The following is a 17,449-nucleotide window of genomic DNA, read 5'->3' on the forward strand; positions in this document are numbered from 1 at the left end:
GTAAATGGGAGTGTTTCCTTAATTTCTCTTTCAGATTTTTCATCATTAGTATATAGGAATGCTAGAGATTTCTGTGCATTAATTTTATATCCTGCTACTTTACTAAATTCATTGATTAGCTCTAGTAGTTTTCTGGTAGCATCTTTGGGATTCTCTGTGTAGTATCATGTCATCTGCAAACAGTGACAGTTTTACTTCTTCTTTTCTGATTTGGATTCCTTTTATTTCTTTTTCTTCTCTGATTGCTATGGCTAAAACTTCCAAAACTATATTGAATAATAGTGGTGAGAGTGGGCAGCCTTGTCTTGTTCCTGATCTTAGTGGAAATGGTTTCAGTTTTTCACCATTGAGAACGATGTTAGCTGTGGGTTTGTCATATATGGCCTTTATTATGTTGAGGTAAGTTCCCTCTATGCCTACTTTCTGGAGGGTTTTTTCATAAATGGGTGTTGAATTTTGTTGAAAGCTTTTTCTGCATCTGTTGAGATGATCATATGGTTTTTCTCCTTCAATTTGTTAATATGGTTTATCACATTGATTGATTTGCATATATTGAAGAATCCTTGCATTCCTGGGATGAACCCCACTTGATCATGGTGTATGATCCTTTTAGTGTGCTGTTAGATTCTGTTTGCTAGTATTTTGTTGAGAATTTTTGCATCTATGCTCATCAGTGATATTGGCCTGTAGTTTTCTTTTTTTGTGACCTCTTTGTCTGGTTTTGGTATCAGGGTGATGGTGGCCTTGTAGAATGAGTTTGGGAGTGTTCCTCCCTGTGCTATATTTTGGAAGAGTTTGAGAAGGACAGGTGTTAGCTCTTCTCTAAATGTTTGATAGAATTCGCCTGTGAATCCATCTGGTCCTGGACTTTTGTTTGTTGGAAGATTTGTAATCACAGTTTCAATTTCAGTCCTTGTGATTGGTCTGTTTATATTTTCTATTTCTTCCTGGTCCAGTCTCGGAAGGTTGTGCATTTCTAAGAATTTGTCCTTTTCTTCCAGGTTGGCCATTTTATTGGCATAGAGTTGCTTGTAGTAATCTCTCATGATCTTTTGTATTTCTGCAGTGTCAGTTGTTACTTCTCCTTTTTCACTTCTAATTCTATTGATTTGAGTCTTCTCCCTTTTTTTCTTGATGAGTCTGGCTAGTGGTTTATCAATTTTATCTTCTCAAAGAACCAGCTTTTAGTTTTATTGATTTTAGCTGTTGTTTCCTTCATTTCTTTTTCATTTATTTCTGATCTGATCTTTATGATTTCTTTCCTTCTGCTAACTTTGGGTTTTGTTTGTTCTTCTTTCTCTAGTTCCTTTAGGTGTAAGGTTAGATTGTTTATTTGAGATTTTTCTTGTTTCTTGAGGTAGGCTTGTATAGCTATAAACTTCCCTCTTAGAACTGCTTTTGCTGCATCCCATAGGTTTTGGATTGTCGTGTTTTCATTGTCATTTGTTTCTAGGTATTTTTTGATTTCCTCAGTGATCTCTTGGTTATTTAGTAGTGTACTGTTTAGCCTCCATGTGTTTGTATTTTCCACAGATTTTTTTCCTGTAATTGATGTCTAGTCTCATAGCGTTGTGGTCGGAAAAGATACTTGATACAATTTCAATTTTCTTAAATTTACCAAGGCTTGAATTGTGACCCAGGATAAGCTCTGTCCTGGAGAATGTTCCATGAGCACTTGAGAAGACAGTGTATCCTGTTGTTTTTGGATGGAATGTCCTATAAATATCAATTAAGTCCATCTTGTTTAATGTATCGTTTAAAGCTTGTGTGGTAATTTTTAAATAGAAATGTCTGAGAGTTTTTCAGAACTGATAAAAGAAAACAGTCCTTATGGTGGAAGTCCAGTGAATCCCAAGGAGGATAAATAAAATCAGCCCCAGGAAATAGAGTGAAACTGCAGAAGACCAAAGGCAGAGAAGGTCTTAAAAGCAACTAGAGAGAAACAACAGATTGCTCTAAAAATATTTTTCTTTAGTCTGGCAAGTTACTTCTCAGAAGCAACAACAGAAGACACTGGAATGCTATCTTCAGTGTACTGAGAGAAAATAGCTGTCAGCCTTAAAAAAGAATATCCAGTGATGAAACTGTCTTTCAGGAACAATAGCAAAATAAAGGTGTTCTCAGACCAAAAAAAACACAAAAAACAAACAAAAAACCACACACACACCCACAGCCTTCACTGCAGGAGACTGTTACGGGACACAGTTCAGGTAGAAGGAAGGTCATCCCAAGTGGAAAGCCTAAGATGGGTTTTTTTTTCCCTTTTTATTTTTTTTTCTTTTTCATTGTGGTTTATTACAGGATATTGAATATAGTTTCTTGTGACCTGAGATGCTTTTTAATGCCCACAAAATGTCCCACCAACTAGATTTACAATTTAGACTCTACTACTATTAGACATTTATGTTATCTATAATTTTTCAATTTTAACTAAAGCTATACTGGACACGTGTATAGACATGTTTATGCAGGTGTTTTATATAGGTTTATTTAGACTAAATTTACGTAGATTTATTTAGACTTTATATAGATTTATGTAGATTTATTTAGACCACATGCCCAAATTACTGGGTCAAGAAAGTAACAATCATTGTGTTTCTTGATACATGTTATAAAATTGATTTGTTAAAGGGCTTCACCAGTTTACATTGCATCAAACAGATTATGCTTGCTTTACTGTACAAGTGAGTGTGTGATAGGGCCAGTTTTAAATGATGAAGATTGACATTTCTTACCAAATTTTGACTTAGTTATATCTTTGGCAAAAAGTCCCATCTCCCTTCTCTCCCATTGTTATTAAAGTGTTTCCTTTCTTATAGAAGTAGAAATTGGTAACTGAATGCATTCTTTCTAACAAAGTATTTCTAACTTTCTAGAGTGTAGTCTTTCATTTTCTTTTTCAGTTTATTAACAAATATATAGTCGGCCCATATAAAGAAATGGCAAATAAATGCTTTATTTAGTTTTTGTTTTATTATGAAGGAAGACTACTATTTTTAATGCTGCTGCTTTCTTTTCTAGCTCTGTATATTTCACAGTAATCAGCCAACAAGCATAGAAGTAAACAGTTTTTGTTTTAAAAATCATTCATTCTAAAGAGGGAAAAGTACTATTTGCTTGGGAATTCTGTAGTCTAATGTGAACTGAATGTAAGAAGGTGTCTTTTTTTAAACTTTTTTCTTGTTTTTATACTATTTCAGGTGCAAGTGAAAGTGTAGGGAAACATATGCTTGAAGCCTGCAACAATAATCTGGAGATGGCAGTCACTATGTTTTTGGATGGTGGAGGAATCGCTGAAGAGCCAAGTACCAGTTCAGCAAGTGTCTCCACTGTCAGACCACACACAGAGTATGAATTTATTATTTATTATTGGGAGCTACCCCCTGCCAAAATTGAGCAGTTACATTTTTACATGTTAGGTTAATTCTCTGTTTTGAACAAATTAAAAGTTGAAAGCATCTGAAAGTGTCGGGTGAAAATTTTTATACTTATATGCTTTAAGTTCTCTACAGCACTGTCAAGTCCATTATTTAATCCTCAGAAGAACCCTATAGGCTGGCATTATTATCCACATTTTACAGAGGAAGCAGAAGGATAGCCATTTCCCCAAGTTATACAACAATTAAGTAGCAGATATGGAAGGAAAGCCCAATAAAGCTCAGATTTCCCAATTCTGGATTTTCCTACATTGTCCCAGGAAAGTTTTGAGTTGTCATGAAAAATTTTTGAAGAAAATTTATGCCTTAAATAACTACATGTCGCTAATCTTTAGAGGCACCTTCAGCATATAGAACTGTAATATATAGAGGATAGTAACAGATGATAAATACATTTGGTGTTTTCTGCCCTTTACATTTGATACCAGTGAGAGTTTGAAATGAATATCTGTTAGGCAAAATTCTAGTAGTCTTTGGAAAATATGAGAGATGAATGCTACTCGAATGAAAAACATTGATTTTTGAGTCAAAATTTCAAAGATCCTTAAATAAGACTTTAATACTCATAGCCATTTATAACTCTTCAGTGTTTACAACATGAGATACTAAATAAGAAGAATCCCCTTAAATAGGAATAGGCAAAAACATGGATTTTATTTTTACTAAATTAGATTTAAAAAGCCAAATAAACATTCAGGACATGATTGCCTCTTTTTTTTAATCTAGTTCCAGATTCTAGAGTAATATTGTTTCCCCACAAAGTGTGAACTCTAGAGGTTATTATTTATATTTTATATAAGTTTTTTCCTATCGATGTTGACTGTGTATTTCAAGTTTGATAGCCCATTCTCCACCAACATAACTCAAATCTTTAATGGAAATCAATATGAAAACATGATTTAGTTTACATTCACTTGAATAACAGGTATTCATAGCTGATTTGGGGGGACATATCAGTCCTCACTGTTTAAAACATGTTTTCTTAATTGTACTTAAAAATAGTTTTGATTAATGAATGTCTTTTCCTGCTGAGTTACATTATAATTTGACTTAGATTATTTGTATTACTAATTGATTAACATTTGATAGTGTCACCTACTTCCTAAAGTATAATTTTCTTTCTTTACAGTTCACCTTCTGTTCCATTCTTCCATTTTGTTGGGTAGCTAGCAATCTTGGAATAGATGACCTCAAACATGTAGTAATCAAGTCTTTCTGTATAGGGACTACTAATTAAGCCATCACCCTAATTGATGTATTTCATCAGATTAAGGCTTATTTCTTGAGTAATTAAATTGCCTTAGATTGAGATAACTTTGTATACACACACACACACACACACACACACACACACACACTGTAAAGTGAATTATACCAATAATGGAAAGATCTGTTCAGGTAAAAGATGTGTTAGAAGTTTTTAGTTTTGCTAAGATAATGGCCTATTTCTCTCTGGTGAAAGAGATTTAATAGAGCTTCCTCCTAGAGACGCATTGTCTGTTTCTTTAGAGTATTGCAGTTCTGTATGTGAGCAGTGACTGAAATCCAGTAGGAAAGAGTGCTTAACATAATTTTGAATTATCCTTTATCCTTCACTCATTTGGCTTATTGTAGATTTCTTTGTCTAACTAGTTGTTCTTTGATTGCAGAATGTTAGTTTTTGTTGACAAATGAGTATTGATACTGTATTAAATAAAGTATATTTTGAAGTTTCAACTTTTAGGTGTCAAAAACAGGGCCTTAAGCTCAGTTATTACTATTAGAAACACCTGAATGAAAAACATTAGGCCTAATGTAAATTAATATTTATTATAAGGGGAGCATATTAAATTTGAAACTTACTCTTACTTGCTATGAGCATTAATCAGCAGAGTTTCGTATCTGAGTTAAAACTAAAATAATTAAACTGATATATAAAGGGATACACACCATTTTTACAGCATATTTTAAATGAGTATTGTTCACTGGAAGAGATGGATTATTAGTAAACCCTCTGGAGGTAAACTTTGAAGAGTTTTTAGCTTTTAAAAGAGTATTTTTTCTGTTTTGTATATGTTAGTGTCTATTTAATAAGTAATCCAATGGTACTACCTTTGTTAGCCAACTTCATAACTAGCATAAAATTAACTGCCTAAGCTTATTTTAATATATCTGTGATTTAATTATCTATTATTTGATATAGTGTTGATGTAATATTGCTTTTATTAAGCTCATATTTTCCATTAATTTTTTGCCTGAATTTTGTGTGTGTGTGTGTTTGTAAATTTCCTATCTTCTTTTTTTTCTGAAGAATTTAGGGCAGGGAACTTAGAGGAAAGGAGAAATATTTTTTATTTTTCTGTTTGTTCTCTTTCTTTATAAACCCATTTGCACTATCTATGCCAGGTACTTTATTCCAGTTCATCTCTATATGGAAATCATCTGACAATCATTTATCATAATTTAATGTGGTTCCTAAAAGTCACTAAATCTGTTGTTCATTTTATTTGTTAATTTGAATATGTACACAATAGTTACAGTAAGAATAGGTAGCAGAAAACAGTTTTCATTTGGATATTTTCCCACTTTTTTTTTTTTTTTTTTTTAATAGAGAGGAAGTCCGTGCCCCAATTCCTCAAAAGCAGGAAATCTTGGTGGAACCAGAACCTTTGTTTGGTGGTAAGTTTACCTTTTTTCCTTAGCTTTATTTGACTTTACTGTTGTCTTCAGGATTTTAATGAAGCTATCAAAAGATATGAAGGCTTGCTCAGAGATTGTTACTTCAAGTAGAGTTGATTCTTATCTTGTAATTCTGTACTCCCCTCAGGAAAGTTGCACAGTTGGCTCTTTCCGAGGAGTGAGCCAGATTAAAAAGTTGATAGTTGTTGCAGAAGGCCAAAAGGAGGAAAATAAGCAAAAAGAACTGCTGCCTTAAAATGGAAACAAATCTATCATTAGATAAAAGACTGATTATTTTTTGTTTTTTGGGTACCCACTTGACTGCCATATCCTTACTGTCTTGATATGCTGTACCTTCACTCTTTTTTAATTTCTAGAAGTGCTGTTCTTGTATTGAAAAAAGGAGGAAGTAATCCCTAATCCATGCAAAAAATTGTGGTATCAGTCTGGGGTGCATAGAGAAGATAGTAGAAAATGGAACATTTAATCAAATTTAAAGAAAATTTATAGTTTTATTTTAATAAGCACTTATTTACCTTTTGTGAGCCAGATATTTTAGTTATTAATAGGTATATTAAAAAACAGAAGATAGGGGACTTGCCTGGCGGTCCAGTGGTTAAGACTCTGCGTTTCCAGTGCAATGGGCACGGGTTCAATCCCTGGCTGGGGAACTAAGATCCCACATGTCATGCGGCATGGGCTAAAAAAAAAAAGAACCCAGCAGATAAAGTTATGGTTTGGTTGGGTAGACAGAGACATAGAAATGTATATTGTATATATTGAGAACAGCAGTGCAGAGAAATAGGCCTATAAAAAGTTTTGTAGGTAAACTAAAATAAAGAAGAAATAAATTGTAAGAAAAGGATGAAGAAAATTACATAAACCATATCTTTTGATTTGAAAAAGCAACTTAGTTGAGAGTTTTAAGGTTGATTTTTAACTTGGCAGCTTTGGAGTTTACTGTGGAAAGGAATAAAGAATATACTTTCCAGATTCAGAAATAAAGATGGGAGGAAGAAAACGATATGGTCTGAATATTGAAATATAATGTGTGCTTTCTGAACTGTTCAATTTAGCTAGTCATTGTGCCTTTAATATACCAGAGGTAATAAAGCATTGTTCATGTTTTTTTTTTTTCATATAAATGTTACAGATTTTGGAGCTGAGGAATGCCCTTGGAAGCTTTATCTTTCCTTTATTGCAAGGAATAAAGGCAAGATCTTTGAGTGGGGAAGACTACAGCAAATGGGTTCTGTGCTATTTTACTGTTTAACAGAGGCAAAAGAGTCCCCATTTGAAACTCCACTTTCTTCCTTCTACATCTGGTTTGGTGAGGGGGGTGAGAATGACTTTATACAGTTAGGGAGTCAGTCCTAACTTTCATTATTAGACCTTATTATAACTTTGAAAAGGTTTTTGGAGAACTATTTTCTTCTTTGGGATAGTATCGATTTTTAAATAAATAAATAATTAATTAATTAATTTTGGCTGCGCTGGGTCTTTGTGTGGCGTGCAGGCTCTAGAGCATGCGGGCTTAGTAGTTGTGGCGCGCGGGCTCTCTAGTGGCGGTATGTGGGATCTTAGTTCCTTGACCAGGGATCAAACCCAGGTTCTCTGCATTGGGAGAGCGGAGTCTTAACCACTGGACCACCAGGGAAGTCCCAGGGATAGTATTGATTTAAAGTGTGATTCTCAAAGTGTGGTCTGGGAGTCCCTGATGCCCTTTCAGTGGGTCTGTAAGATCAAAACTGTTTTCATAATAATACTAACAAGTTATTTGCCTTTTTCACTGTGTTGACATTTGGGCTGATAATTCAGACGCAGTGATGGGTCATACTGCTGCATCTTAATTGAATCAGGACAGTGGCACCAAACTGCTACTATTTGTTGAATTCTTCACTGACACACACGTGCAGTTTAAAAAAAAAAAAAAAGCAAAAGCAATAAAAATTAATTTCATTTGCTCTAGATCCACATTTTTAAACTATTCTGTTTGATGAAATAGGATGTGTGCATAAAGCACTTCTGCATACTGAAGTACTCTGGTTACTTTAAGGTGAAACACTTGTACAGTTTGAGTTGAAAGCAAAACTAGCTGCTTTTTTTATGGAACATTTTTCTTGAAAGATTACTGACAAACTATAGTTATTTAGACTTAAGCATCTGGCAAACATTTTCTTGAATGTGAACAAAGCCTGTTAACTGCTTTAAGGCAAACAACTGACATTATTTGTTGCCAGTGATTTAAGAAAAGAAAAAAAGGCTTTCAGGCAGAACTTAGAATTTTAGAAAGTTTATGTACATGATTGTGAGCTTGATAGCTTCCCAGTACTTAAAGGCTTTCTGATGAGGTTAGCAGTGACATTAACAGTTGGTGATTTTTTTTTTAATATCATATGATGAAATGGTCAGTATTTGGAATATTTGCATGACTCAGTGAACAAGTATTTTCAAATGACCAAAGCACAATATTACAAAATTGTGCATGGGTGAAAGATCTATTCGGATCTATATGTAAGTATCTATGTATGCAATATAGATTATATATCTATTGCTGTTTAACAGATCGCTTCAAAATTTAGCTTCCTGAAGCAACAAACATTTGTTGTATCACCATTTCTGTGGGTCAGGAATCCAGGTGTGGCTTAGTTGAGTGCCTCTGTTTGGGGTCTCTCACAGGGTATAATCAAGGTGTCAGCCAGGGCTACAGTCATCTCAGAGCATGACTAGAGGAAGATCTTAGTTTACTCACGTGGCTGCTGGTTGGCTGGAGACATCAGTTCCTTACTGCAGAGCAAATGAGAGAGCCAGAGAGGGCAGCCCAGGATGGATGGAAGCCACCATCTTTTTGTATAAGTAACATGCGCTAACAGATTGCACCACTAGAGCTCCAGCCACTATCTTTTTCTAACCTAACTGTTGGAAGTGACATCCCATCACCTCTGCCACATTCTGTTTGATCCTGCCCATGCACAAGATGTTCACACACAGGTTACGAATCCCGGGAGATAGGGATAATCGGGAGCCATCACAGAGCCTGCCTACCACATAAGACCAATGGATTTTAATGGAGCAGAGTATGAAAAGTTCATTGATAAGATTTCAGATTCCATGTTGCAACCAACCTTTAAGAAATTACCACTGGTTGAGCTTTGGTGTGGTAGCAGGGGAGAATGTTCACAATTATCTTAAAACACTATTAAAATACTCTTCCCTTTTACAACTACATGTCTGTGTGAAGTTGAATTTTAATTTTCTTCGTATACATGAACTAAAGGAATAGCAGCAGATTGAATGCAGAAGCAGATCTAAAAATTCAGGTGTCTTCTCTTATACCAGTTATTAACAGAGATTTGTGAAAATGTGAAACAGTGCCGCTCTGCTCATTAAATTTTTGTTCTCTGTTCCTCCCCTATTCTGACTACGAGGCTCCTTTTTGAATCTCTTTTAGCTCTTTGTAGCTTAGTCTCTTTGACCTCAGTGACCAGCACTCCTATTACATGGGCAGTGGAGTGAGAGTACAGAGGACTGATGTTTACTTATAGCATATGGTTTGGAAGAGTGAGGAAACCACATATTGAAGAGGCAGGCAGGAGTAATAATGATCCTAGAGCTAGAGGTGTTGTGGCTTGAGGAGAGATTCTTGGTTAGACTTAGGATATATAAGGGGGAAACAAATGGGAGCAGGTCACGAGCCCAAGAAATAAAAGAGAGTGGTTGGAAAGCTAGCAGTAAGAGGAGCTAGTATGAATCTCCAGGAGATCAAGTGTATAATAGAGAAGGGCTAAATTGGGGGGATGGGGTGGGGGCGGGGAGTGAGAGAGAGAGAGAGAGAGAGAGAGAGAGAGAGAGAGAGAGAGAGTGTGTGTGTGTGTGTGTGTGTGTGTGTGTGTGTGTGTGTGTGTGAAGAATGTAGATATTGACTGGCCTGCCTTTGGCAGTTTAAAAGTAGAAGAAAAGTACCTTTTATGTACTATGTACTACCTCCCCAAAAATAATATGCTTTCTTAGGCAGCTGTTTTATGTCTTATCCTGAGATAACCTTACTTTCTTAATTGTTATGGTTAAATAATATCTGATAATGAGTTTTAAGAAAGCATTATTTGAGCAGTTAATATTATTGCTGCTACATATATACAATGGAATATTTACTCAGCCATAAAAAGAAACAAAATTGAGTTATTTGTAGTGAGGTGGATGGAGTTAGAGTCTGTCATACAGAGTGAAGTAAGTCAGAAAGAGAAAAACAAATACAGTATGCTAACACATATATATGGAATCTAAGAAAAAAAAAAAAGGTCATGAAGAACCTAGTGGTGAGATGGGAATACACAGACCTTCTAGAGAATGGACTTGAGGATATGGGGAGGGGGAAGGGTAAGCTGTGACAAAGTGAGAGAGTGGCATGGACATATATACACTACCAAACGTAAAATAGATAGCTAGTGGGAAGCAACCGCATAGCACAGGGAGATCAGCTCGGTGCTTTGTGACCACCTAGAGGGGTGGGATAGGGAGGGTGGGAGGGAGGGAGATGCAAGAGGGAAGAGATATGGGAACATATGTATATGTATAACTGATTCACTTTGTTATAAAGCAGAAACTAACACACCATTGTAAAGCAATTATACTCCAATAAAGATGTTAAAAAAAATATTATTGCTGCTGGAAACATGTACATTTAAGATACATGACTCTTGACTCTTGATTAAAAATAGTTCCAAGATTGAAAAGAATAACATTTCTTGCTTCTTGTTTATAAAGGGAGGGAGGAAAAATAATGCAGTATTTAAATTTTAAAAGTTAAACAATAAAATTTAAAATTAATAATTTATATAATTTATTTAAATAAAACAATTTATATGTAAAATTCAATTTAAATTTTGAAATTCAGTACAAAGCTAAAATATGGAAGTCTCTGATTTTTACCAAATTTCCTTTTCCTAGAGATAATATTGATTCTTTAATATAAATACTGATACACATATGTGCATAAATGATATACTGACCTGATAATGCTTTAAGCAAATGTGGGATTTTTTTAACATATGGTTCTGCATTCTTTTGTTATTTTTTTGTTTTGTTTTTTACTCAGTAATTCTTAGCTTAAAAGAATTACCCTATTTAATGGCAAACACAGGCTGTTGGGAAAGATGCTTTGACATGGGATGGGGGACTTTTATAGTTTCTGTCTAATCTTACTATGCAATCATCATCTGTTAATGTGTAGCATTGTTCTGGTTACATGCTGACAGTGCTCCTGGGGCTTGCCATAAACCAACTGAATAACTGTTACCCATATTGAAAGAATCATTAAATGTCCTTATTTACTGTAATGTATATAAATGGCATAACTTTTTTTTTTTTATTGGAGTATAGTTGGTTTACAGTGTTGTGTTAGTTTCAGGTGTACAGCAAAGTAATTCGGTAATACATATACCTATTCTTTTTCAGATTCTTTTCCCATTTAAGACCTGGTAAAATTTTTATGTTTAAGAACATAGAGGAAGATAACGTTTTGATGATTGCTTTTTCAGCTTTATCTGTACAATACTTAAGGACTGGGTAATAGGCGCTATACAAAGCTATCAAAGGACGTTGGTTCTGTTCATTTTTCTGTAACTGTAGGAAAAATTTTTCCTCCAAAATTAGTTTTTTGGTGTTTATAATTCTGCATGTGTATCCACTTACTAAGAGGTAGTTCTTAAATATTATGGTTTAGAACTTACTCAAGTATTATACTAAAGGGTAGGCAGATCATTTAGGCTAACCTGAATTATGTATTTGCAGCATGTGTGTAGCTTCATCGCCATGGGAAGTCATCCTCAAAATCTTTCTTCCTATCTTTTTACACAAGTTTGGCCAAGTTTTTTAACTGGGCCTTAATTTTCTTTTTTGTAAAATATGATTGGGCTGAAGATGGTTAATTATATATGAATGCCTTGAAGGTTTTTGAAGTATTTTATATTTTGAAGGAGGGCACCATTATGAATCTGAGTGTCTTAAAATAAGAAATTGCTATAGATAAGGACATTTTTAGAATTGTTACAAAATTAATGTTTAACTTTTTGTATCAATTCCATTTTTTCCTCCTATAGCTCCTAAAAGACGACGGCCTGCACGTTCAATATTTGATGGTTTCCGGGATTTCCAAACTGAAACTAGTAAGTATCTATGAACCAGTTTATCATCTCTTTTTCCCGCCCTCTCCCTCTCTCATTGTCTTTCTCCCCTGTCTCCTCTCCCACAGATTAAAACCGCAAGGTGGAAAAGCACCCACACACTCCCCTTCAGGTCAAGATCCTAGTTTGTTTTATATAATTTTTTTTCTTAAGAAGATGATTAATATTAGGCCTAATAACTTTGAGGATTCATCTTATTTAAAAACTAAATTATGAATTCAGTCTGTGATTGTTATTAACTCCCCCTTGAGCTGAATTGTTCCAGATTCCAACCTACTTGGTTATAGAAGAATAAGAGAGATGGATATAATGTGAGAAATATGGTAATTTACAAACTTAATCTGTTTCTGAATGAGCACTTAAATGCTGACTATAATAAAATAAAAAACTGATTTTCCTCAGGATCCTGATATATGTCAATTAAAGGAATGACCACAATGAAAATGATTATTGTAGGGATTGGAAAATAGCAGAAGAAAAGGCCATACTACCCAAAGCAGCCACTATTAACATTTTGGCAACAGTTGTTTGGAATAGGTTTATATCTTTCTGTTGAATAAGAATGAGAGTCTTGGCCTTCTCCTTTTAGTGGACTTAATACTGATTTAGCAATGGGATCCTAGAGAAAAGACAGTTATATTTAGAGAACATATGAGAAACTCTTGAACCATATTTGATTTTGTAATAATTTATAATGAGCTCATTGAAGCACAGATAGGTCGTGTAACTTGAGAGTTGACATGGAATCCAGACTGACTCAGGTCATCCAGGGAATCCTGTGCCCTTCCAGGAGAAGATGACAGCAGTAGTCATTCTCTCTCACTGCCATAATCTTTAAAGATTGGGAATGTAGCTAGAAACAACTAGAATGTAGCTAGATAAATTAGGATGAGTTTCAGAAATAGATAAATGAAGATGAAAGTTTTCTCCTGTGCTAAAGTTAGTTTTGAGTATGTGAAGGAAATATTTTGAATAAGCGACTCTTACATAATTTCCACTTTTATCCTTACCTTTGGATAGAGAGCACCAAGTCTTAAGACTCCCTCCCCACCTGACTCTGTATTTTTTTTCAGAGTCAGCCTTAGATCTTTGCATTTGCATTTGAGGTCAAGCACATTGTTCATTAGTTCTTGCAACTGATACATTTTTTTTTAATTGCAAGATTCATGACTTTTATTTTATGGCTAATTGAAACTTTCTCATCCTCCTGTGTTGCAGTTCGGCAAGAACAGGAATTAAGAAATGGAGGAGCAATAGACAAGAAACTAACTACCCTTGCAGATCTGTTCCGGCCACCCATTGATTTGATGCATAAAGGCAGCTTTGAAACAGTAAGTTGTTGGAGATTCAAAGCCTGAGCTATGAATCTTTTTGCATTTTTAGTGGCGTTTTTCTTTCTAAGAGCAAAAAAAAGTTTTCAGCATGTAGAGAATTGGCATCTTAGTAAGTATGAGATACCTAGAAGGTTACATTGATTTATATTTCTTAAAAGTTTATATATTTTTAATTACTACTGAGAATATTGTGTGTGTGTCTGTTTTGACCATTTGTGAGTTGTTTGTAGGTATCTTTTACCCATATTTTTTATGAGGATCCTAGTGTGTTTTAAAAGAATGTCTCTGTGGTTGCGGAGTATGTTCTCCCTTAGTTCTTGTTTTAATTTAGCTGAAGCCAAAGGAAAACTTTCTGGAGCAGGTTTATATGATTGTCTGCTAAATTATACGCTTAACGGAGGGCAGGGGAACCATGTTTCTTTTTATTTTGGTGATCCTTGGGACCCAGTCTCTAGCATTTAATAGGAACATGGTATTTGGTAAATGAATGCGTTTAGTTAGGATTTTAAACATTCTTCTGTTGAGGGGTTCAAACAACTTGCTTTTGTGTGTTGACTATCATGTTAACGCTCTTTTGAATCAGAAGAGCATTTCTGTAGATGTAAATCACTGACATTTCAGGTAAGTCTTTTCTGTTAGGATAAAGTAGGCCAAACAATAACTGTAAAAATGACGTTAGCTACATATTTAGAAGTGAATTTTGATTGTTTTTAAAAAAAAATTTTGTCCTTAGAGATACTCTTAAAGTAGCCTAAATGACATATTTAGGTTAAGAAATTTAACTGTAAGCTTTTTCTTTCTGAATTCTTTAATTTTCTGAATTGTAAAACCTGAAAGTGTTTGGCCGCGTGTAACAAAATCCAGATGATGGAGATTTGATTAAATGTGTTTCTTTTTGTTGTGTAAATAAAGTTCAGGGAGTCTGGTGTTCATTTATCAGGTCAAAGATGTCAGGTTAGATGTCTCCTCAGTTTTCTTCATCTTTCGTTCATGATCTTTAACATGGTAACTGCCTATCCTTTCTACTGTTATGGTGATAATATAACCATTGACAGAATAGCACAATATGTAAGACAAAAAGGATCTGAGTTTGTTTTGATGTGCTTTCTATTTTCATTAGCTTTTGTGTTGCTCTGGGGCTTAACTAAATAACTCTGAGCTTGATTTAATTTGGTCACTTTGGGCTCATAAAAAGGAGTTACTCTGCGGCTTGTTATTAAGGGAAAATGTGAATCTTTTTTGATACTGTCATCTGAAGTTTGATTCATTTTGTTAAGTTGTGTCACCTTTTTTCTTTGAATTTTGTGACCTATGTTGTTTTCAACAATCTTCATTTTTTTCACTGATTATACTCAACTTTATCATTTACAAGCCTTTAAATGATATAAACATTCCCAGAAAAAGTAGGCATTTCATTATGACTAATGATATACCCATTAGTTTTATAGAAATTAGGGAAGTAATATGCAAAATTAAGTCATTGAAACTTAGAGAGGTGAATATTAAAAATTAAAGGAATAGTCTGGCTGCTCAGGCAGGACCCACAGGTTTGAATTAGATGTAGATCTGAGCCACAGTTTTATAGGTGTAGAAAGTAGACTTCCTTCTTTCTTTCTTTTTTTTTTTAAATTAAATTAAATTTATTTTATTTTTGGCTGCGTTGGGTCTTCGTTGCTGCACACGGGGGCTAATCTTTGTTACAGTGCAGTGGCTTCTCTTGTTGTGGAGCACAGCTGTAGGTGCACGGGCTTCAGTAGTTGTGGCACATGGGCTCAGTAGTTGTGGCTCGCAGGCTCTAGAGCGCAGGCTCAGTAGTTGTGGAGCATGGGCATAGTTGCTCCGCGGCATGTGGGATCTTCCCAGACCAGGGCTCGAACCCATGTCCCCTGCATTGGCAGGTGGATTCTTAACCGCTGTGCCACCAGGGAAGCTCATAGACTTTCTTATTTCTTAATGTAACTAGAGGTAGACCATGTTCAAGGGTTCTGGCTCATGCTATCCAGATGAGATTGATTAGTTCACTTGTTCATTCAGTAAATATTTAGCGAGGCCTCCTGTTACAAGGCCTTGTTCTAGGGGATGGGATTATGTGTATTGGGATAAAGATTTAACTATGTGTGAGAGAGACCAGGAATAAAACAAACATTAACTTAAACAAGATAGAAGTCCATGCTGTTAGGATGGTTCTGCTCTATGAAGTTATTACGAATGCAGTTTTTTCTGTCCTATTCTGCTTGCCCTTGTCTGCATGATTCAAGGTGGCTTACTACCGTGTTTGCTTTCCAGTTAGCATGAAGGAAGGGAGTGACCGAGAAGGGTACACCTTTTCCCTTTAAAGGCACAACCTAGAGGTCATACACATCACTTCTCACATTCCATTGACCAGAACTGTAACAGGGAAGAGCCAAATCTGACTACATGTTGAATCTGTTTCTTTTACTTTAACCATTGCTTTCTGCTGCTTTTGTTCACTAAAAGGATACTGTCTATATATAATGGCCTGCCTCAGGGAACCCTGCCCCTCTGTCTGAAAGTTAAACCAAAGTGCCTTTGTTCAGGGAAGCATCCTAACCCTGTCCACCTGTGGATGGCTGCAAGAAAGAAGAAATTAACACATCCCCTCCCCAAGGCTGGCTATTCCAGGGGATATTTGCAAAACTTAACGGTCTTTTTACTTTACTTCCTCATCTCCTCCTCCTTTCTGTTCTATAAAAGAAACTGGCATCCAAACCACGATAAGGTGGTTCTTTTGAGACAGTAGTCTGCTGTCCTCATGGTCCACCAGCTTTCCGAATAAAGTCCCTTGCCTCAACACCTCATCTCTGGATTTATTGGCCTGTCGTGCAGTGAGCAGAGCGAGCCTGGACTTGGTAACAGAACTTAGCAATGTGGCCACACCTAGTTGCAGAGGACACTAGGAAGTCAAGATGCTTAGCTGAAAATTGGAGATTCTTTTTTTTTTTTTTTTAATTTTTGAATTTTATTTTATTTATTTTTTTATACAGCAGGTTCTTATTAGTCATCAATTTTATACACATCAGTGTATACATGTCAATCCCAATCGCCCAACTCATCACACCACCACCACCACCCCCCCGCCGCTTTCCCTGCTTTGTGTCCATGTGTTTGTTCTCTACATCTGTGTCTCATTTTCTGCCCTGCAAACCAGTTCATCTGTACCATTTTTCTAGATTCCACATATATGTGTTAATATACGATATTTGTTTTTCTCTTTCTGACTTACTTGACTCTGTATGACAGTCTCTAGATCCATCCACATCTCAACAAATGACCCAATTTTGTTCCTTTTTATGGCTGAGTAATATTCCATTGTACATATGTACCACATCTTCTTTATCCATTCGTCTGTTGATGGGCATTTAGGTTGCTTCCGTGACCTGGCTATTATAAATAGTGCTGCAATGAACATTGGGGTGCATGTGTCTTTTTGTTTCTTTTTTGTTGTTTGTTTGTTTTTATTTCTGAGATATACTTTAAAATGAAGTAATAACTAGAATTATGACTTATAACATTATACCAGAACATACAAGATGTTTAGAAATTTCATGTAATGTCTGAAACATTTATATTAACATATTTCCATACAAATAACCCAAAGAAAGTTTCGTGTTAGTTGCTTTTTGATTGTTTGTTTTGGTTTTTTATACGACAGGTTCTTATTAGTCATCAGTTTTATACACATCAGTGTATACATGTCAATCCCAATCGCCCAATTCAGCACACCACCATCCCCACCCCACCGCGGTTTTCCCTCCTTGGTGTCCATACGTTTGTTCTCTACATCTGTGCCTCAACTTCTGCCCTGCAAACCAGTTCG

The 17,449-nt window shown here is 35.3% G+C and overlaps 1 protein-coding gene across 4 annotated transcripts in view; it reads left to right on the top strand.

Annotated features, from left to right (window-relative positions):
• Nucleotides 1–17,449, top strand: part of UBXN7 (UBX domain protein 7) — a 68,202-nt gene that overhangs the window by 16,604 nt on the left and 34,149 nt on the right. For all 4 annotated transcript variants that reach the window (XM_082458660.1, XM_082458663.1, XM_082458661.1 and 1 more), the window contains 4 exons: nt 3,201–3,348; nt 6,028–6,095; nt 12,194–12,259; nt 13,496–13,608. In XM_082458660.1, coding sequence (XP_082314786.1) covers nt 3,201–3,348; nt 6,028–6,095; nt 12,194–12,259; nt 13,496–13,608 — 395 coding nt within the window. The remainder of the gene's footprint in view (nt 1–3,200; nt 3,349–6,027; nt 6,096–12,193; nt 12,260–13,495; nt 13,609–17,449) is intronic.

The sequence above is a fragment of the Balaenoptera physalus genome (genome assembly GCF_965194825.1).
Source record: "Balaenoptera physalus genome assembly, chromosome: 4".
In the NCBI taxonomy this organism is placed as follows: domain Eukaryota; kingdom Metazoa; phylum Chordata; class Mammalia; order Artiodactyla; family Balaenopteridae; genus Balaenoptera; species Balaenoptera physalus.